Source organism: Mytilus galloprovincialis, chromosome 5, assembly GCF_965363235.1.
Source record: "Mytilus galloprovincialis chromosome 5, xbMytGall1.hap1.1, whole genome shotgun sequence".
Lineage (NCBI taxonomy): Eukaryota > Metazoa > Mollusca > Bivalvia > Mytilida > Mytilidae > Mytilus > Mytilus galloprovincialis.
This window is the reverse complement of record NC_134842.1, coordinates 41,284,958-41,307,745: the sequence shown is the minus strand read 5'-3', so window position 1 is coordinate 41,307,745 and position 22,788 is coordinate 41,284,958. Positions and strand designations below refer to the sequence as shown.

Here is a 22,788-nt window from a genome sequence, read left to right as displayed (position 1 = left end):
TTCATTCTGTTTTTTACACATACGATTTAAAAAAGAGTGACGAAAGATACCAGTGGGACAGTCAAACTCATAAATCGACAATTAATAGTCCCACTTTAAAAAGTAGACTTGTTACTGCATCCGACCATCTCTTCGTCCAACAAACATTTCTTTCATTCTTGTCTCATGTTCTACATTCAAAATTGGCTGTACATTTGATCAGCAGTTTGGTATCAATGATTTGTAACCTGTGAGCACTCTTCTGGTCTCTCTCTCTGACACACACTTCCTGTTTGCCGATCGATACCTTGATTTTTCAATATATCAAATGAATAAATATGTTTTGTCTCACAGTTTTCAAGTACTATTGGAATAATATATTTCATATTTGGTAATTACTAGCTCGTAGTGACGAGTGGCTAAGTGTTGTATTTGTCGACCAAATATTTAAGTACGTATACTGTTTGCTTATATTTTGATTTTTTCAAAATGTTTAATGAACTTATAATTTTCGCCACACATTACTGTAATTCTGGTGAACAGTTTAACTTCATACTTATTCAGCAGCTTTTTAGTGTAGAGTTTGAATGTGTGACAATTAATCAGATCAGTCAGACACCTAAATCCTGATATTCAACACTTTAAAATATAAGGGGGTTTGCCTAGTTCGACTTTGCCTGCATCTTTGTAAACGATAAAATCCGGTGATTTCTAGTCTTACCTAGTACCCATCATTATTCGCTCACCAAGTTACAAGTTTATACTTCCATCTGTCGTTGATCCGAACAAGTGTTTGCGGGATGCACATGTCATTTGACAATAGGACAACACATATAAATGGCATTAAACCTCAGTCAAACGTATAAGCAATTTGTTTCTCCTTTGTTTAAGCTACTAAAATAACTGAATTTCTGATAAACGTTTTTAATTCAGAAACATTATTTATACATAATCATGTAGTTGCCATTTTCATTATATTTTACTGTGTCAAAATGACCGAAATATGAAGGAATGTTGAGTCCTACAAATGGTATACAATATCCCGTTTAGCACATGACATTAACTAGGGAACGACTACCATTGGAACGTATCACCATTGCGAAAATCAATTTGTTTCTGCATTGTGATTTACCGACTTACTTCTTATTTGACCTCCTACGAATACACTACAGTCAATGCCGTAGAACTGAATCAACATTTATAATGTATTGAAAATAAGTGAATTTATCGTTTAGAAAAGTTGTTCCTAATAAAACGAATCCCCCTTTTAAATTAAAGGGCTGCATTTTCTTTTATCGTTTTCTTAAACGGCAAAATAACCTCTTGTTTGAGGAACAGTCCCCACGACAAATAATATCCCTCATTGGGGGGGGGGGGGGGGAGCTGTTTAGTTTTAAATCTACCCTTACCTTTCTCAATGGAATTGTTGCATAATTTTCACGTCGGGATTTTTACCGCCGACAAGGATTTTCCTCAATTTTGAAGACTGTATTGATTATAATTGCTTTATCGTTGAACCTCTGTGAATAGTTGTCGCATTTGTAATCATACCACATCACCTGATTTTTATATCGATTTCAGACCTGAATTAATGAGCATTTCATATGAGCAACACACTATATATATATATATACTTTGATGTATTTCAATAATAATGGCCATATGGCCAACTGAAACTTCATTTTGTAAGGCATCTGCAAACAAATAGTTTACACGTACTGATAGTGAGCGTCATTCTTCTTCTTGTTCCCGTGTCACCGGTTAGCCCATTGCTCTGTTGTTCAATAGAAAAATACCAAAGAAGGTCATTCAAACTCATATGTCGAAAATAAATCTAAAACGTTATGGCAACATTTGAAAAAAGAAGTAACAAAAAAAAAAAAAATAAACCAGCAGTATACAAAACACGCACATAGAAAACAAAAGATTGAGCCATAAACCCAACCAAAACCGTGAGTGATCTCAGGTGCGTCTAATGAGTAAGCAGATTCTGCTTTACATGTGACGCTCGTCGTCTTACTTTTATTAAACATTTATATAAAAATTTAAATAACAAAAACAGCGCACTCCAAGAATTCCCTTTTCAAATGACAAGATCAAAAGTTCAAAAACATCAAAGAAATGAAAAAAACAATCGTCCTATTCCCAACTTGGTACAGGCATTTCCCTATGTAGAAAAAGGTGGATTAAACCTGATTTTATAGCTAGCTTAACCTCTCACTTGTATGATTGTCGCATAAAATTCCGTCGCACAATTGAATATCTATCATGCAATAGCGGATTGCTAATTAAATTATATATTACTCGAAGACATTACAAAACTCATAGGCCATCGATCATGTTAATTTTCTAACCCTGAAACTTGACAATATGTTTAATTTTGAAAATGCAGCTTATTTTTACGTATCTTAATTATAGGACAGCTTATATGATACATGTAGGCGATTAAGTAATTTGAGTTTTCCACTTTGACATATCGTAAAACGGAATTATGTTTATGATATACATGTACATACATTGTGTGTATTTAATGTATACAATCATAGGAATTGAAGTAGTGTCGATCAATTTACGAAGATTGCATAGTTTACATAATGTAATTCTAATAATATTTCACATGCAAATTTACATTCGTTATCGTGTAACTTAATATATAAAAGATTCTCTTTCGGGATGCTGTCGTTTCCTTACGCAATAATTAAGCTTGCTTGTCTGTATCATCATCATCGGTTAGGCATTCTGGTAAAGAGTGGATGTATGCCATCTTAACAAATGTATTCGCATGACCACCTTTTGTCGCCCAGGAAAGAGCTGTCCATCCTTTACTGTCTCTTTGGTCGATATCTGCTTCCTCCGTTAGAAGGACTTCAATTATTTGCTTGTATCCATAAAAACCAGCAACCATGAGTGACGTATTGCCATAAGCATCCGATTGGTTTATGTTTGCTCCTTTATATATAAGTAATTGGACTATATCAGTATACTGTTTTGTGCATGCTTCTAGAAGAGGTGTTATTCCTACATTGTTAGTAATGTTCACATCTGCCTCATGACTTAGAAGTAGTTCTACTATGCCCTTATCTCCATTTTTACATGCAAAAAGAAGTGGAGAATATCCCCGAGCATCCGTTTTGTCGACGTCTGCATTGTTTTTTAAGATTAAACGTACTATTTCCTTTTCCCCAACTTTACATGCTTCTAACAGTGGTGTCCGCCACTTTATATCTCGTTTATTGACACTGGCTCCTGCTTCTAACAGATGTTTAACTTTTGCTATGTCTTTAAATCTGCAAGCTTCGAACAATGGAGTTTTAGCTTTTTTTCCTGAAACGTTCAAAATATTCTCAGTTGCTGCTTCCTGCAATAATAATGGAAACATATGATCATTTTTAGTTCTGCAAGCTTGCAGTAACGATTTGCCTGTGACCTGTTGAGCATCCGTCAAATATTCAGTTTCAGAATTTGAGCTGTCAAATATCGATCCATCTGAGCTGTCACAGATCGATTCATCTGATTGCATAGTTTCAAATCCAACATCGTGCGTTTCCATTTGTAACATATTTTCAGTTTGATCGGCGCCTTTCTGTATAAGCAAACTTATTATTTCATCATTACCCGATTCTTTGGCCATTTGCAAAGGTGTTTTCCCATTTCTGTAGGTGTTATTGACATTATTTGTAAACTCAATTAATCTACGAATCATGTCAATGTTTCCTGTCTCACAACTATAGCCAAAAGCATTCCAACCATTTTCGTCAGTAGAATTTACGTCTGCACCCTTGCTTAGAAGCTGTTCGATTATTGGTCGATAAGGGCCTGATGGTTTCTCCATTAAAGCATGTAATGTATCTTCATCCTCCATAAAACAGGCTTCCATTAATGGTGTTGATTTATCTTTGGCTTCTAAATTTACATTTGCTCCAAACTCGGTTAAAATATTGACAGCGCGATTATATTTCCATGCACATGCATGATAAAGAGCTGATTTACCATCCATATCTTGGAGATCTGTATTAGCTTTAGAAAGTAATTGTTTAATTATGGAATCCTGCCCAGGGGAATCATTATATGATAAAAACCTTTTTGACTCAGCTTTTAGATGTAGTAACAATAAACCGTCTCCAGTTTCAAATTGATCTAAAAATTTATCCCAGCTACCGGTGTCATTATCAAAGCAAGCTTCCATTAAGGAGGTCCAACCTTCATTGTCAGACTCGTCCACACATTTTAAATGCTTAAGCAAATAGGTGACTATTTCTTGTTGTCTGAAATAACATGCAGACATAAGTGGTGTTTTCCCATCAGTATTTGAAATTGAAAGTGATCCTTTTGCGCCCTTTTCATGCAGAAGGACAACAAACGATTGAAAACCCATAACTGAACACCAAAACAAAGGAGTTGATTTATCATTACTAGCTTGATTTACAGTAGCGCCGTGTTTCATAAGGAGTTTTGCTACATCTTCCCTATGCAACATGCAAGCCCACAAGAATGGCGTCCTTCCTTTTAAATCTCCCAAGTTTATATCTGCACCTTTGCTTATGAGTATTTCTACAACAACAGGATGGTCATTTTGAACAGCTACTATGAGAGGTCTTCTGCCAAAGGAATCCTTTTGATTTATATCTGGTTCATAGCTAATTAGCAAATTGACTATGGGTGCATGTCCTCCTTCACAAGCTGCAATTAATGGCGGAAACTTGTCTTCGCTCTCCTTCAATTGTTCTGAGAAGATTTTTAATATAAATTTTACTATTTGCAAAAGTCCAAAGTATACTGCAACACAAAGAGTAGAAACGGACGACCCTTTACGATCGAGACTCTTCACAATGTCTTTTTTTTTGTCTTCGTTTAGGCTGTCCAAGTATTTGGAAAATTTCAAACTGAAAGTTAATGATGAATGAAGTTGATTATTTCCTAAAGTATCCCAAATACTTCCGTGACAAATGTCCTCTACCATTCGTTCAAAATAAATCTGTTCGTTTTCAGATGTGATCGAAATTGTAAATCTAGCAACATCGTTTGACTGCGGGATAGAATTGAAAGCAGTTCTACTGCTAATTACTTGACTATGAGCGTATTTGATAAACACATTCTGCCTTTTCTGAATATTGTCACCAAAGAAAAAACAAAGAAAATCAAAATATATCTGGTTCTTAGCATGAATAAAACCCCTTTCATTTACAATCGACTGCCCTTCCAACATTATTAAATTATCCTTTATGTTTGATCTTGGAGTGTTTTGTTGAATTCCAAATTCTTCAAAAATGCTTAGCCTTTGATTTCGATCGTTCGCAGTCTCCTCGACAGAAAAAAAGTTTTCGTTAACAGAACCGTTGTGAATAATCAGAAAAAATAATGCACATAGTTTCGATTTGTCTTCCGCATTATTCAATGCATTTAACTCCTTAGAATAAGTTTCAATTGGGTCTGTATAAAACAGTGGAATGTTTTCGTTGCAATCGTCGTTCTCTATACTAAATGTAAGGGGTGCGAATTCTATGTTACGTAAAATGTTCATTTGTCTACCATAATCTATAAGATAAACATCATCCTCGTCGCCATTTGATAGAAGCTGTTTTGCTATTTGGCATTTTTGATCAAGTGTCACGAATTTTTCATCTGACATGTCGATCAGGGCAAACTTCAAGTAGTTTAATTCTGAAAACAAAGATTCTTGAAATACCTGATTTTGCACCGAAAGAAGAAGTTTTGATTTCCCTCGACTGAAAATGGTTGTAAAAATATCTCTTGTTAGTTTTGACGACCATCTGTTAACTTCGCGGTGATCAATCGTATATTCTCCGCATGTATCATCACACACAAATACTTGGTATGCTTTTGCCTTATAGTTTTTTTCAATATCCTTAGATTCTCTACAAAAAACAATTTCATATTCATGTTTACACTGTCGGTCTCTAAGTTTTAATGCAATATGCCGAATTGTAACGCTTCTTCCGGACCCTGGATTTCCTTTTATTAAAATGCAATGTTCATCCTCAATCAGTGACATAATATGTTTGATTGCATTTGTATGAACAAATGTTCTGTCGTCGTATTCCCATTTTTCTATCATGACTTTGTGAATATCTGCAAGAAATAATTCAAAACATTTCAGGCATATATTTTATCTTACATTTTAATGAAACCATTAAAAAAACGCAATTAAGATTATTTCAAAGAAACTATTCCAAACAAATGATTATTTCTAGATTGAGCTGAACACAAATAAAATAAGAATATTATGTGGCACTACTTTACTTTCTATAATAAGGATATGTCGTATGATGGAGACAACTATCCACCGTATAGTAGACTAATTGACGCAGATAAAAGCACAACCATAGGTGACCACAACCGTTACGACCGCCAACAATGAGCAAAACACAATACTACTTACATGTTATACAAAACCCAAACAAAACAAAATGTAAAAATATCAAATAAGAAAACAAAACTCTTGATGTGTGTACAAAACAACAAACGAAAAAAAATATTACTCACAGCAACAAATGGCAACCACTGATATACAGGCTACTCACTTAAGACAATTGCATACATGATTTGACAGGGTTAAACATGTTTTTGAGCACTCAACCCTCTCTTATCTGGGATAGCGGTGTAAAATCATAACAAAAGAATAACGAGTAAAAATCGGTTGAAATATCAGATTGAAACAAATCACATAGAAACAAACAACAAAATAAAACAATTAATAGTCCCACTTTAAAAAGTAGCCTTGTTACTGCATCCGACCATCTCTTCGTCCAACAAACATTTCTTTCATTCTTGTCTCATGTTCTACATTCAAAATTGGCTGTACATTTGATCAGCAGTTTGGTATCAATGATTTGTAACCTGTGAGCACTCTTCTGGTCTCTCTCTCTGACACACACTTCCTGTTTGCCGATCGATACCTTGATTTTTCAATATATCAAATGAATAAATATGTTTTGTCTCACAGTTTTCAAGTACTATTGGAATAATATATTTCATATTTGGTAATTACTAGCTCGTAGTGACGAGTGGCTAAGTGTGGTATTTGTCGACCAAATATTTAAGTACGTATACTGTTTGCTTATATTTTGATTTTTTCAAAATGTTTAATGAACTTATAATTTTCGCCACACATTACTGTAATTCTGGTGAACAGTTTAACTTCATACTTATTCAGCAGCTTTTTAGTGTAGAGTTTGAATGTGTGACAATTAATCAGATCAGTCAGACACCTAAATCCTGATATTCAACACTTTAAAATATAAGGGGGTTTGCCTAGTTCGACTTTGCCTGCATCTTTGTAAACGATAAAATCCGGTGATTTCTAGTCTTACCTAGTACCCATCATTATTCGCTCACCAAGTTACAAGTTTATACTTCCATCTGTCGTTGATCCGAACAAGTGTTTGCGGGATGCACATGTCATTTGACAATAGGACAACACATATAAATGGCATTAAACCTCAGTCAAACGTATAAGCAATTTGTTTCTCCTTTGTTTAAGCTACTAAAATAACTGAATTTCTGATAAACGTTTTTAATTCAGAAACATTATTTATACATAATCATGTAGTTGCCATTTTCATTATATTTTACTGTGTCAAAATGACCGAAATATGAAGGAATGTTGAGTCCTACAAATGGTATACAATATCCCGTTTAGCACATGACATTAACTAGGGAACGACTACCATTGGAACGTATCACCATTGCGAAAATCAATTTGTTTCTGCATTGTGATTTACCGACTTACTTCTTATTTGACCTCCTACGAATACACTACAGTCAATGCCGTAGAACTGAATCAACATTTATAATGTATTGAAAATAAGTGAATTTATCGTTTAGAAAAGTTGTTCCTAATAAAACGAATCCCCCTTTTAAATTAAAGGGCTGCATTTTCTTTTATCGTTTTCTTAAACGGCAAAATAACCTCTTGTTTGAGGAACAGTCCCCACGACAAATAATATCCCTCATTGGGGGGGGGGGGGGAGCTGTTTAGTTTTAAATCTACCCTTACCTTTCTCAATGGAATTGTTGCATAATTTTCACGTCGGGATTTTTACCGCCGACAAGGATTTTCCTCAATTTTGAAGACTGTATTGATTATAATTGCTTTATCGTTGAACCTCTGTGAATAGTTGTCGCATTTGTAATCATACCACATCACCTGATTTTTATATCGATTTCAGACCTGAATTAATGAGCATTTCATATGAGCAACACACTATATATATATATATCCTTTGATGTATTTCAATAATAATGGCCATATGGCCAACTGAAACTTCATTTTGTAAGGCATCTGCAAACAAATAGTTTACACGTACTGATAGTGAGCGTCATTCTTCTTCTTGTTCCCGTGTCACCGGTTAGCCCATTGCTCTGTTGTTCAATAGAAAAATACCAAAGAAGGTCATTCAAACTCATATGTCGAAAATAAATCTAAAACGTTATGGCAACATTTGAAAAAAGAAGTAACAAAAAAAAAAAAATAAACCAGCAGTATACAAAACACGCACATAGAAAACAAAAGATTGAGCCATAAACCCAACCAAAACCGTGAGTGATCTCAGGTGCGTCTAATGAGTAAGCAGATTCTGCTTTACATGTGACGCTCGTCGTCTTACTTTTATTAAACATTTATATAAAAATTTAAATAACAAAAACAGCGCACTCCAAGAATTCCCTTTTCAAATGACAAGATCAAAAGTTCAAAAACATCAAAGAAATGAAAAAAAACAATCGTCCTATTCCCAACTTGGTACAGGCATTTCCCTATGTAGAAAAAGGTGGATTAAACCTGATTTTATAGCTAGCTTAACCTCTCACTTGTATGATTGTCGCATAAAATTCCGTCGCACAATTGAATATCTATCATGCAATAGCGGATTGCTAATTAAATTATATATTACTCGAAGACATTACAAAACTCATAGGCCATCGATCATGTTAATTTTCTAACCCTGAAACTTGACCATATGTTTAATTTTGAAAATGCAGCTTATTTTTACGTATCTTAATTATAGGACAGCTTATATGATACATGTAGGCGATTAAGTAATTTGAGTTTTCCACTTTGACATATCGTAAAACGGAATTATGTTTATGATATACATGTACATACATTGTGTGTATTTAATGTATACAATCATAGGAATTGAAGTAGTGTCGATCAATTTACGAAGATTGCATAGTTTACATAATGTAATTCTAATAATATTTCACATGCAAATTTACATTCGTTATCGTGTAACTTAATATATAAAAGATTCTCTTTCGGGATGCTGTCGTTTCCTTACGCAATAATTAAGCTTGCTTGTCTGTATCATCATCATCGGTTAGGCATTCTGGTAAAGAGTGGATGTTTGCCATCTTAACAAATGTATTCGCATGACCACCTTTTGTCGCCCAGGAAAGAGCTGTCCATCCTTTACTGTCTCTTTGGTCGATATCTGCTTCCTCCGTTAGAAGGACTTCAATTATTTGCTTGTATCCATAAAAACCAGCAACCATGAGTGACGTATTGCCATAAGCATCCGATTGGTTTATGTTTGCTCCTTTATATATAAGTAATTGGACTATATCAGTATACTGTTTTGTGCATGCTTCTAGAAGAGGTGTTATTCCTGCATTGTTAGTAATGTTCACATCTGCCTGATGACTTAGAAGTAGTTCTACTATGCCCTTATCTCCATTTTTACATGCAAAAAGAAGTGGAGAATATCCCCGAGCATCCGTTTTGTCGACGTCTGCATTGTTTTTTAAGATTAAACGTACTATTTCCTTTTCCCCAACTTTACATGCTTCTAACAGTGGTGTCCGCCACTTTATATCTCGTTTATTGACACTGGCTCCTGCTTCTAACAGATGTTTAACTTTTGCTATGTCTTTAAATCTGCAAGCTTCGAACAATGGAGTTTTAGCTTTTTTTCCTGAAACGTTCAAAATATTCTCAGTTGCTGCTTCCTGCAATAATAATGGAAACATATGATCATTTTTAGTTCTGCAAGCTTGCAGTAACGATTTGCCTGTGACCTGTTGAGCATCCGTCAAATATTCAGTTTCAGAATTTGAGCTGTCAAATATCGATCCATCTGAGCTGTCACAGATCGATTCATCTGATTGCATAGTTTCAAATCCAACATCGTGCGTTTCCATTTGTAACATATTTTCAGTTTGATCGGCGCCTTTCTGTATAAGCAAACTTATTATTTCATCATTACCCGATTCTGTGGCCATTTGCAAAGGTGTTTTCCCATTTCTGTAGGTGTTATTGACATTATTTGTAAACTCAATTAATCTACGAATCATGTCAATGTTTCCTGTCTCACAACTATAGCCAAAAGCATTCCAACCATTTTCGTCAGTAGAATTTACGTCTGCACCCTTGCTTAGAAGCTGTTCGATTATTGGTCGATAAGGGCCTGATGGTTTCTCCATTAAAGCATGTAATGTATCTTCATCCTCCATAAAACAGGCTTCCATTAATGGTGTTGATTTATCTTTGGCTTCTAAATTTACATTTGCTCCAAACTCGGTTAAAATATTGACAGCGCGATTATATTTCCATGCACATGCATGATAAAGAGCTGATTTACCATCCATATCTTGGAGATCTGTATTAGCTTTAGAAAGTAATTGTTTAATTATGGAATCCTGCCCAGGGGAATCATTATATGATAAAAAACCTTTTTGACTCAGCTTTTAGATGTGGTAACAATAAACCGTCTCCAGTTTCAAATTGATCTAAAAATTTATCCCAGCTACCGGTGTCATTATCAAAGCAAGCTTCCATTAAGGAGGTCCAACCTTCATTGTCAGACTCGTCCACACATTTTAAATGCTTAAGCAAATAGGTGACTATTTCTTGTTGTCTGAAATAACATGCAGCCATAAGTGGTGTTTTCCCATCAGTATTTGAAATTGAAAGTGATCCTTTTGCGCCCTTTTCATGCAGAAGGACAACAAACGATTGAAAACCCATAACTGAACACCAAAACAAAGGAGTTGATTTATCATTACTAGCTTGATTTACATTAGCGCCGTGTTTCATAAGGAGTTTTGCTACATCTTCCCTATGCAACATGCAAGCCCACAAGAATGGCGTCCTTCCATTTAAATCTCCCAAGTTTATATCTGCACCTTTGCTTATGAGTATTTCTACAACAACAGGATGGTCATTTTGAACAGCTACTATGAGAGGTCTTCTGCCAAAAGAATCCTTTTGATTTATATCTGGTTCATAGCTAATTAGCAAATTGACTATGGGTGCATGTCCTCCTTCACAAGCTGCAATTAATGGCGGAAACTTGTCTTCGCTATCCTTCAATTGTTCTGAGGAGATTTTTAATATAAATTTTACTATTTGCAAAAGTCCAAAGTATACTGCAACACAAAGAGTAGAAACGGACGACCCTTTACGATCGAGACTCTTCACAATGTCTTTTTTTTTGTCTTCGTTTAGGCTGTCCAAGTATTTGGAAAATTTCAAACTGAAAGTTAATGATGAATGAAGTTGATTATTTCCTAAAGTATCCCAAATACTTCCGTGACAAATGTCCTCTACCATTCGTTCAAAATAAATCTGTTCGTTTTCAGATGTGATCGAAATTGTAAATCTAGCAACATCGTTTGACTGCGGGATAGAATTGAAAGCAGTTCTACTGCTAATTACTTGACTATGAGCGTATTTGATAAACACATTCTGCCTTTTCTGAATATTGTCACCAAAGAAAAAACAAAGAAAATCAAAATATATCTGGTTCTTAGCATGAATAAAACCCCTTTCATTTACAATCGACTGCCCTTCCAACATTATTAAATTATCCTTTATGTTTGATCTTGGAGTGTTTTGTTGAATTCCAAATTCTTCAAAAATGCTTAGCCTTTGATTTCGATCGTTCGCAGTCTCCTCGACAGAAAAAAAGTTTTCGTTAAGAGAACCGTTGTGAATAATCAGAAAAAATAATGCACATAGTTTCGATTTGTCTTCCGCATTATTCAATGCATTTAACTCCTTAGAATAAGTTTCAATTGGGTCTGTATAAAACAGTGGAATGTTTTCGTTGCAATCGTCGTTCTCTATACTAAATGTAAGGGGTGCGAATTCTATGTTACGTAAAATGTTCATTTGTCTACCATAATCTATAAGATAAACATCATCCTCGTCGCCATTTGATAGAAGCTGTTTTGCTATTTGGCATTTTTGATCAAGTGTCACGAATTTTTCATCTGACATGTCGATCAGGGCAAACTTCAAGTAGTTTAATTCTGAAAACAAAGATTCTTGAAATACCTGATTTTGCACCGAAAGAAGAAGTTTTGATTTCCCTCGACTGAAAATGGTTGTAAAAATATCTCTTGTTAGTTTTGACGACCATCTGTTAACTTCGCGGTGATCAATCGTATATTCTCCGCATGTATCATCACACACAAATACTTGGTATGCTTTTGCCTTATAGTTTTTTTCAATATCCTTAGATTCTCTACAAAAAACAATTTCATATTCATGTTTACACTGTCGGTCTCTAAGTTTTAATGCAATATGCCGAATTGTAACGCTTCTTCCGGACCCTGGATTTCCTTTTATTAAAATGCAATGTTCATCCTCAATCAGTGACATAATATGTTTGATTGCATTTGTATGAACAAATGTTCTGTCGTCGTATTCCCATTTTTCTATCATGACTTTGTGAATATCTGCAAGAAATAATTCAAAACATTTCAGGCATATATTTTATCTTACATTTTAATGAAACCATTAAAAAAACGCAATTAAGATTATTTCAAAGAAACTATTCCAAACAAATGATTATTTCTAGATTGAGCTGAACACAAATAAAATAAGAATATTATGTGGCACTACTTTACTTTCTATAATAAGGATATGTCGTATGATGGAGACAACTATCCACCGTATAGTAGACTAATTGACGCAGATAAAAGCACAACCATAGGTGACCACAACCGTTACAACCGCCAACAATGAGCAAAACACAATACTACTTACATGTTATACAAAACCCAAACAAAACAAAATGTAAAAATATCAAATAAGAAAACAAAACTCTTGATGTGTGTACAAAACAACAAACGAAAAAAAGTATTACTCACAGCAACAAATGGCAACCACTGATATACAGGCTACTCACTTAAGACAATTGCATACATGATTTGACAGGGTTAAACATGTTTTTGAGCACTCAACCCTCTCTTATCTGGGATAGCGGTGTAAAATCATAACAAAAGAATAACGAGTAAAAATCGGTTGAAATATCAGATTGAAACAAATCACATAGAAACAAACAACAAAATATAACTCTGAAAGTTAATGAATTCGAAGTATAAGGAAATAACAACATATACAAAAGAAACGTATCTTACTCAAATAGTAACCAGTACAAATCAAATGGTCTTAGTGTTAAAATTGCATACATTATATCTCTTTCAGTTTAATCCCACTTTCACGAACAAATTCGAGCAATAATTATCTTAGTATTTGATATATTATCTTATAATAAACTATACCTTAATTAGATATATTATCTCATAATAAAGTATTCATTAATTAGATATAGTATCTCATTATAAAATATTCTTTAATAACAGTTTAGATGATATCAAAATATGGCTTTCATTTTTCTTTTACATATCAAATAAGTGAGCGGTTTAGCTAGCTTTTAAACAAGGTTTAATCCATCATTTTTTGCATTAGAAAATACCTGTAACAAATCAGGAATATGACAGTTGTTATCTTTTCGTTTGATGTGTTTGAGCTTTTGATTTTGTCACTTGATTACGGACTTTCCGTTTTGAATTTTCCTCGGAGTTCGGTATTTTTGTTATTTTACTGTTTCCTAATAGTTCAATTCACAACTCAGCCAATAGGGCAAAATATTCATTATCAAACGTATTTTCATTCACAATTTGCGACCATCTATTGTCGGCAAATCTGAACTTTTGACTTTGAATTGGTATTGAGGTTTCTTGATATTAATTCATCTATTTGTGTGTCCCACGTAACGCGTTGTGGAGGATATGGATATGACAGGGGTCCGTCAATACGTCTGTCAGTCCGTCCATCCGTTAGTCCGTGTTTCCATCCGTCCGTACCGGTCTCGTTAGCGCTAGCGCTCTCACGGGTAATTATTGCCAGATTTTTATAAAACTTACACTATAGGTTAATATCAGCTACATGTAAATCTCGGACAAACTCTAAAATGGTGGACGATTTCATTATTCAAAAAATAGATATTTTTAAGAGGCATAACTCTTTAAAAAAAAAAGTCGCTCGTCCACGATTATAGAACTTGTTCGAGATATTGCTGATATTAAACTAAAGTAAGTTTTACAAAAAATCTGACAAAATTTGTTACTGTGAGAACGCTAACGAAATAATTTCTATAAAATTAATGTAATATTTCCAAGGAGCATAACTCTCTTAAAAGTAAATCGTCCACCATTTTAGAGTTTGTCCGAGATTTAAACGTAGCTGATATTAACCTATAGTATAAGTTTTATAAAAATCTGGCAAGAATTACTGGACAGGTACAAAATTAAAGTTTATACTATAGGTTAATATCAGCTATATCTCGGACCAGTTCTATAATGGTGGACGATCGATTTTTCTCAAAAAGGTATGTCCCCTGGAAACATTAAATTTATGAAAAGTGGCCTCGTTAGCGCTCTAATGGGTACAATTATTGTCCGATTTTTATAAAACTTATACTATATGTTAATATCTGCAATATCTGGGACAAGTTTAAAAATGGTGGACGATCGACTTTTTCAAAAGAGTGATGCCGTTTGGAAATATAAAATAAGTGCAAAATAGGGGACATTGGAACTCTGTTCTTTTATTATACATTGTATTTACCTGACACAAAAGATGCAATTTGTGATAATATACAAGAAAATTGCAGAAAAGTGGTGGAACAGTTTGTCAAAAAATCAAAATAAACACTCAATAAAAATGAGTGTTTGAACACATAATTGTTCAGCCAGATACAAAAATAGCCTGGTAATCAAATAAAATACGTAAATACAGCTTTAAATTTTATAAAATGTGGTTTTATATCTTTAACTCTTTCTTGAAGATTTCCATATTAAAGGACAAGGTATGATAAGGTCCGTTTCTGGTCCCCCTTTTTCCAGAATTTTTAAACTTTGAAGTTGAAACCCATCACGCCTGTGTAATGAACTGCAGTGTCTGCTCGTCCACGTAGAACCTCATTTTTAGGTGTTATGTAATCAAATATGTTAATCTAAGACCTTGAAAAGGTTTAAACGACGAAAAATGTAACAAATCTACAATTTCTTCATGTTCGGAGTCAAAATATGACATCAGCGCTAACGTAGACCATCTTGAAATTTTCAACCATCAACTGTACTCTTATGTATCTTTCACATAATAAAATATCATGGTGGTCTTCGTTCGTGCTCATGTCTAAAAATTTAGAAAACAATCCGATTGTTTACACTTTTGACAAGTCATTATAATACGTCAAAGGGAACAGCACGGGTACGAAATTATTCCGGAATCCATAATTGATCAGAATATTACGTACGAATAGTTTTACGTCGTATCCAGTCATCAAGACATGTCATTCTCCTAAATAAATATGTTGTACGTGAAATTAGACCAACAATGATCAAAATAGTCTAACGCTGTGCTGACAAATACAGAGTTGTGTCCCTTGAAATATGGTGAATTAATTTTTATTATTTTCCAACATTCAACGAAATCTTACACATGCATTTTATAATATTATTATTAAGTTCTCAATACATTCAAACTCTATTTGTAGTTCTGAAGAAAATTATTTCCTCAAAACTATGTTTTGCACTTTGAAATTTTCTATTTAACCATCAACTAAAAAGTAGATTTATATCTATACTATTAAACGAGAAGACCTCATTTTGGGTGTCGCTTCTCTTCCTTCTACAATAAATCAATCATCATGCATCTGTGTCCTATAGGTAACATGCATAGTCGCATTTGTCATCCATTCTTATGATTTATTCAGATTGAGTTATTTTAGGAGAAAAACGACAAAAAAGGAGTTTGGATATGATTCCGTCATCAGACTGACTTTTAGTCATAGATAAGACTTCCGGTTTGAAAAATGCACAAACACAACCAATCGTATGATAGATAACAAAAAATGAAAAATAAATAAGCCTATCAAATCGTTCTCCATGTCATGGTGTTTAGATCGCAAGAACCACAACTATTATACCTCCTTATAAAGGACAATTATTTTTCGCGTTTATCTACATGTAAACTACAAATATACTACTTTAATATATAGAGACTCTCTGTATTCTGTCTTCTGTTTTTCTTTCAATTGTTTACTATTTAAGGGGTTATACCAGTTGCATATATATTAAAATAAGTAAAACATGTGACACATTTTAAAAAACCAATCGTATGATAGATAACAAAAATGAAAAATAAATAAGCCATTCAGAGCATTCTCCATATCATGGTGTTTAGATAGCAAAAATAACAACTATTATACCTCCTTAGAGAGGACAATTATTTTTCGCGTTTCATTTCATGGTGTAAGATCGCAAGAACCACAACCAACTATTATACCTCCTTAAAGAGGACAACTATTGTTCGCGTTTATCTACATGTAAACTACGATTATACTACTTTAATATATAGAGACTCTCTGTATTCTGTCAGGGACTTTCCATGTTAGTATAGAAAGTCCCTGATTCTGTCTACTGTTTTCTTTGAAATGTTTACTATTTAAGGGGTCATACCACTTGCATATATATTAAAATAAGTGAAACATGCTTAACTTCATCTTAAACTACCTCGACCAAAAACTTTAACCTGAAGCGGGACTGACGGACGACCGACCGAACGAACGCACGGATGCACAGACTAGATGGGGCATAACATGTTGAAAGTGAAAATAGAGATTTGGCAAAAATGAAAGTAAGCCGTAGAGATTAGAGGAGGCAGGGCCTTTTTCGGGGCGTCGGGATCGGGTGTTTTGAAACTCGGGATTTGGGGATTGATCCTTACGGGATCCGGGAATATATTTTTCGATTTCGGAATTTCGGGATATGAATTTCTTTTAATTCTGCATCTCGGGATTTCGGGATCAGGACCCCTCCGACCCTTCAAATTAGCCTTTGTCGGTCTTAGTCATTTATACAAGATTCATATCCTACCATTGGCATGTTAATAAGACTCTCAAAAGAAAAAGCACTGATGGATTGTCCTTGAAGCATATTTTATTAGACTTATAATGAACTATATATAAGCAGTTACATTTATTTGATGTTTGAAACGGTGCAAATTTTTAATTTGATTTGACTTTTACCAAAAAAAGCATTGTAGCAAATGAGACGAATAATTGTGGTCTGAGGCCAGAAACACGAAAATAATTGAATTTAACAGAAAGGAAACAAATATCGGACTTTGGAAAAAGGGAGAGGGCTTTTGATACCTTTTATGAAATTCTTCATACATAATATCTTTTTAAAAAATAATTCTACAACAGTTCACAAGCTGTGTGTGCCCGCGATTTCGCGGGTGTGTTCTAATATCATATATTTGTGAACAAGAACTGTATAGCCAGTCAAGGTCGTTCAAAACTTCCATTTGTTGTAAAAGATTTAGGACTTACAATGTGAATGGTATGGTCTATTATAGTTTATTATATTTTTGAACAGAGAATTAAGAATATTAAAATGTTTGTTGATAGACTAAAATCTGTTTCCAGTACTAAACTAATGCCCTATGCATGTGCATAATCCAAAGTATGATATGTAATTATAAACATTATTCCATGTAAAGAGCAGTTGATAGTGAAATTAAGTAACGACACTAAAACTATACTGTAAATTATGTATGACCAGCCTATTCATATAACAGTACTCTAATGATTTTTCTTATATATGTGTCAGAGCACTCTTTTGTTAAATAAACAATACTATTTTGAATTATGCTAATGTGTAATGAGAAAACAATGCATAAGTGATGATTTGGCTATTAAATATAACCGTTCCTAGGCAACCTTCCTTTCACCGGAACATAAAAAAATCATAGTTTTGAATAGTTTCTATATCAAGGCTATCAATGATGTATATATACACTTATTTGGGAAGGGGGCCAAAAACGCCTCTTATCATACCTTGTCCTTTTGAAATCACTTTTGAAATAGAGCAACATTTTCGGATATTAAAAAAAATCATACTCTAAATCAGATACATTTCTTCTGTATTTTCTTTCAGATAAGATGTCACAAGCAACTTTCAATGTTTTTATACACACGTATTTTAACGTAATGCCATGGAAACACACGAACTTTTTGCACGAACGGTAAATAATGCACTTCAGTTCAGTCTGTCCTTTTTCCGTTATACCTGTCTTCGGAGACTCAACTCTTTATCGTATCTTTCAAGTGTATGTTCTTAATATTTTATACAGTGATTTCTTTAGGTTTAATTTTATTTTCAACAAAGTGATTACATACACGTCAATAAGAGGGTTAGGGTGAGGGTTTTAACAATTGTACCGAAATTTTTAAAAACATATAATGCTTCATTTCACGGTATTGGATCTGCAGAGAAAACAAGACTATACGGTACGCACGAATAAACTATCTTTATGACTTGTTATAAATTTAAAAAATGAAATTACTAACAATCATAAACTTCATATCAGTATCAACATTACCACAATTATAAAGAGGTCCATCCTATTATAAACCATAATGAATATAATATGATTCTTTGAATCGATATGATAAACATGACTGTATATTACTTGTTTGGAACCTTCATTGTTTTTAGACCAGCGTAAACATTAAAAACTGAGCTATGCCTACTATCAATCAAATATTTGAACAAATATTAGAAGACCTTATTTTCATGTTTTAAAACTGAGTCCTCAATTTACATTTTAAATTACTTTTAATTTCTAGACCATTTCCCGAATTAAGATCAACAAAAAATATCCATAGAATTGGAAGATAACATTTCATTAATATTCATTTGTCGGTAGCCTCTGGCGAGAGGAGTTGTGTGTATGTTTTTCATAATTTGTTTTTTAAGGTAAAATTTAAATTCCACTGTCCCAACCATATTAGATCATTTCAAAGCGACAAAATATTATAAGTTGAGGAAAGAACCATTCATTAGGATTTAGTTGTGTCAGTGGCCACCATATCAAATATATTTTGGGAGTTGCCTCTTTTGCAAAAAAAACAACACATTTTCATATTTTTACATGAATCCCACAAACATATACAAGTTCTCTAACAAGTATAACAAAACTACCAAACATCGATATATCAAGGCAAATTCTAAAAGGGGAAGTCGAATATCAAACGTAAGCAATATCAAATGTCATTTTTTCTCACTTGGTAGAGGTATTTTCCGAAGAAAATAAAGGATTAAACCTGGTTATTGCTAGCTAAACCTCCAACTTCTGTGATAGTTGTTTATAGTTCCGTTATATTGTCAAATTGTATGAACATAAGAGATATCAGAGATACGGGAGGAAAGTTTAAATGTGATAATAAATATAGCTGTTACGCTATTTCTACGTTATTTTCCCAAGCAGTTTAAAAGTTGAATAGATGAGAGCATGAATACGATAATCATATGTTAATATCAGAGTGATGGATTTTTTAATTTGGCTTTTTAATTAATCACGGGACCAGCCAAAGAAGACACAATCAATAAATTCATTTTTTATTTAAAACATGATTTTTTTGCTTTTCAAAAGGTTTGATATTATTAGGACAAATTGTCTTACTATTGTATGCATACCAGATGTCGTTTGGCTATCCATTTGTTGTTCAATGTCTAATACTCGTTGATTCATATCCCTCAGTTCATCTATAAATATGCGTTTAAAAGCTTGCACCTCTTGCTGAATAATGCTGATGATTGTTGTGTCGAATATCATTTTTCTTATATCATCGCATTTTTGCTGGTACTTGGAACCTCCAAGTCTCAGGACAGCCTAAAATGACCAATATTCTCAATTTGATAACAGCCTGTACAATCATGGAGAACACATGTAAAAATCGGTTTAGTACAATGTATCTGAAATATTATAGATGAACCTTGGTAACTTTTGTGTTTAGTTCAGAAATGTTTTATCCAGTAAGAAGAATTAATAAAGCAATTTGATAAAATATGTTAACCACAGATAAATAAATGTAAACACGTTACGACCAAAGATCATGTTTGATCCTATTTTTAACTCTTAGTAAGGGGACGGTAATTGCCATTTTAAAACTTTGGATGGGTGCAAGCGGATATTTTTAAAGCATATCATTGCAATATAAGAACTGAAGAAAACAATCCATCCGCAGACTGGACGAAAATGAATACATCTGCTAAGTGCAACAATTAATTATAAACAAAAGTGAAATGACATCATTTTTGTAAGTCATTCTAGCAACAGATGAAAATGAAAATTCTGTGCGAAAAAAAAATATCCTTCTGATCCCTACCTCCGTGAAAAACCAAATCGTTGTCCCGAAATCACATAGCTTTTTAGAAAAAAAAAACCTATGACCCTTCACGTTGAATAATCAAAATTCACGTGGATTTTAGTTATGAAAATCACATGAATCAGAATAGATGCAATTTTTGCCTAAATTTTATATATTTGAACAAAAGCAGGAAAATATCAGTTGCGTAATTGATATTGAGAAAGGAAATGCCACGTTGGATGGACTGCCGATGTTCTTAACATATAAAATAACTATCTACGATGATAATAATGATAATTATAAATGGTTGTTTATCGTCAAATGGCAAAATAAAATAATATGCAGAACGTTAATGCGATATGAATATGAACCCTGCTTTTTACTAGACTGTAATACATTTTTGTACCGAACCGGGTATTTAATGTGCTGGTTTACAAGATTCGCAGGCAAACATGCCACTTTTCCCGGACACAGTATTTTAACTCTGAGCTGACCAGCCTTTGCTCGTGTTCCTTAATGTTGCGGGGATAGCTATTTTGAGGAGCAAAAAATACCAATATTCCTGTCTTTGGTTTTACCCATCTATGGAATTAATTCATAAACTCCCGCACTCAAGGCAAAGCATGCTATAACGAGACCCCCGATTTATCCACCAGATGTTAAGGGATGTTCAAATAGTAATCCATCGATTAAAAAGATAAAATTCAAGGTACAAAATAAAAAAGCAAACTGATTGTAACCCATGACCTACCTAACGTTTTGTTCACCAAATGGACCACAGTTGACAATAATACACATCTAATCATTAAATCCTGGTGCACAAGAAAAGAAAAATGTATTTTTTTTTATAATTTTGAAATAAGAATTTAAAGTGCAATTATGTTTTGCATCACACTGGAAGCCATGACACAAATAATGAACATATGACGTAGTTACAATGATGATTTAAATCTGATTCCTGAAAAAAAAACAATCGATAAACACTTTTAAAGTAGCATATTTCGTCCAAAAATCTTTAGTTTATCTGATCACACATGGAGTTATTTTTTTTTTTAAATGGATTAAACCGTTTCACGGAAAACTTTCGTGCAAAATCAAACAATACAAAATAGACGGTTGCAAAATGGCTACTGTTAATTAAGTATATCGATACTATATTATCTATAGGACTGTAAACTTAATAATATTATTGTATATAATTTAAAAGAGGTCATACATGTATTCCTATAACACAGTTTTAAATAAACCACTATTTAATATACCATGACAAAAATTGTAAATGTTACTTAAAACTAACTAAAAGTACTAACTGTCTTCTTTTCCTAAAACTAAAAGGATATTTTTTAATATATAGGGAACAAAATACCTGTGTGATGTCTGCCCACATGGTTTTAAAGATGTGTGCATCTATCGTGTTGCTCTCTATATGCCCAATCGTATTCCTGTGGAGTCTTAATCTTACTAAATCTGCTCCCTCACTCTTGTCGGACGATGGTGGCACTAAATTCATCTTTAGTGATTGTGGTGGTACTTGTTTAAGATTCTTTAGTAAACACATCATTAAAGTGATGTCAAAATTCTTCGAGGATGGAACGCCTGCCAAAGAGAAAACACAATTTTTAAATCCTTTATCATTAAGTAAAATGAACAAGTGCCTGACAAGGGATAAATTACATAAAACAAACATAAAACAGATCTAGCCATTATAGTGTCTTTCGATTTATCGATATCTGCAAGTAAGTAAACAGATTACGAATACATATCAGTCAGTTTCTAGTGTCTTAAGGGTCAATTTATTTTATAATAAAACAACCAAAAACTTATTCAAGAATATTTTTCCATCTTTATCATGTTTATTGTTTATTTTTGTATTATTAAAAGGGGTTTTCGATATTGTTCCTGTGCAGATATTTCTTATATGAAAGGTTAATGAATCATTTATTTATCAATAAGCATAGTTGTGTTTCTATTTACTATGATATAATCACTGTTACTATACCTAAATTTAGTCATAATCATAAACGTAAGCTTTCGTGACACTTGGTTTCTTTAATATTTTGTTTGAAAAGGAACTGGTCGACATTTTTGTTTGCTACATATGTTTCTTTTTTAAGTTCCATCTATCGTCTAAAAGTAAAATCACAAAAATACTTAACTCCGAGAAGAATTCAAAACAGAAAGTTCCCAATAAAATGGCAAAACCAAAAGCTCAAACACACCAAACGAAGGGATAACAACTGTCATATTCTTGACTTGGTACATGTATCTTCAAATTTAGAAAATCGTGGATTAGAGCTGGTTTTATAGCTAGCTAAACTTCTCACTCTATGACAGTCGCATC

The 22,788-nt window shown here is 33.4% G+C and overlaps 1 protein-coding gene across 1 annotated transcript in view; it reads right to left on the bottom strand.

The window, feature by feature from the left end:
* Positions 1–9,931: 9,931 nt before the first annotated feature.
* Positions 9,932–22,788, bottom strand: part of LOC143074036 (uncharacterized) — a 19,768-nt gene continuing 6,911 nt past the window's right edge. Inside the window, exons 2-6 of the mRNA XM_076249589.1 lie at positions 21,814–22,043; positions 19,774–19,969; positions 11,953–12,678; positions 10,203–10,604; positions 9,932–9,945 (exon numbers count right to left, since the gene is read on the bottom strand). Of these exons, the coding sequence (XP_076105704.1) occupies positions 9,932–9,945; positions 10,203–10,604; positions 11,953–12,678; positions 19,774–19,969; positions 21,814–22,043 (1,568 nt within the window). The remainder of the gene's footprint in view (positions 9,946–10,202; positions 10,605–11,952; positions 12,679–19,773; positions 19,970–21,813; positions 22,044–22,788) is intronic.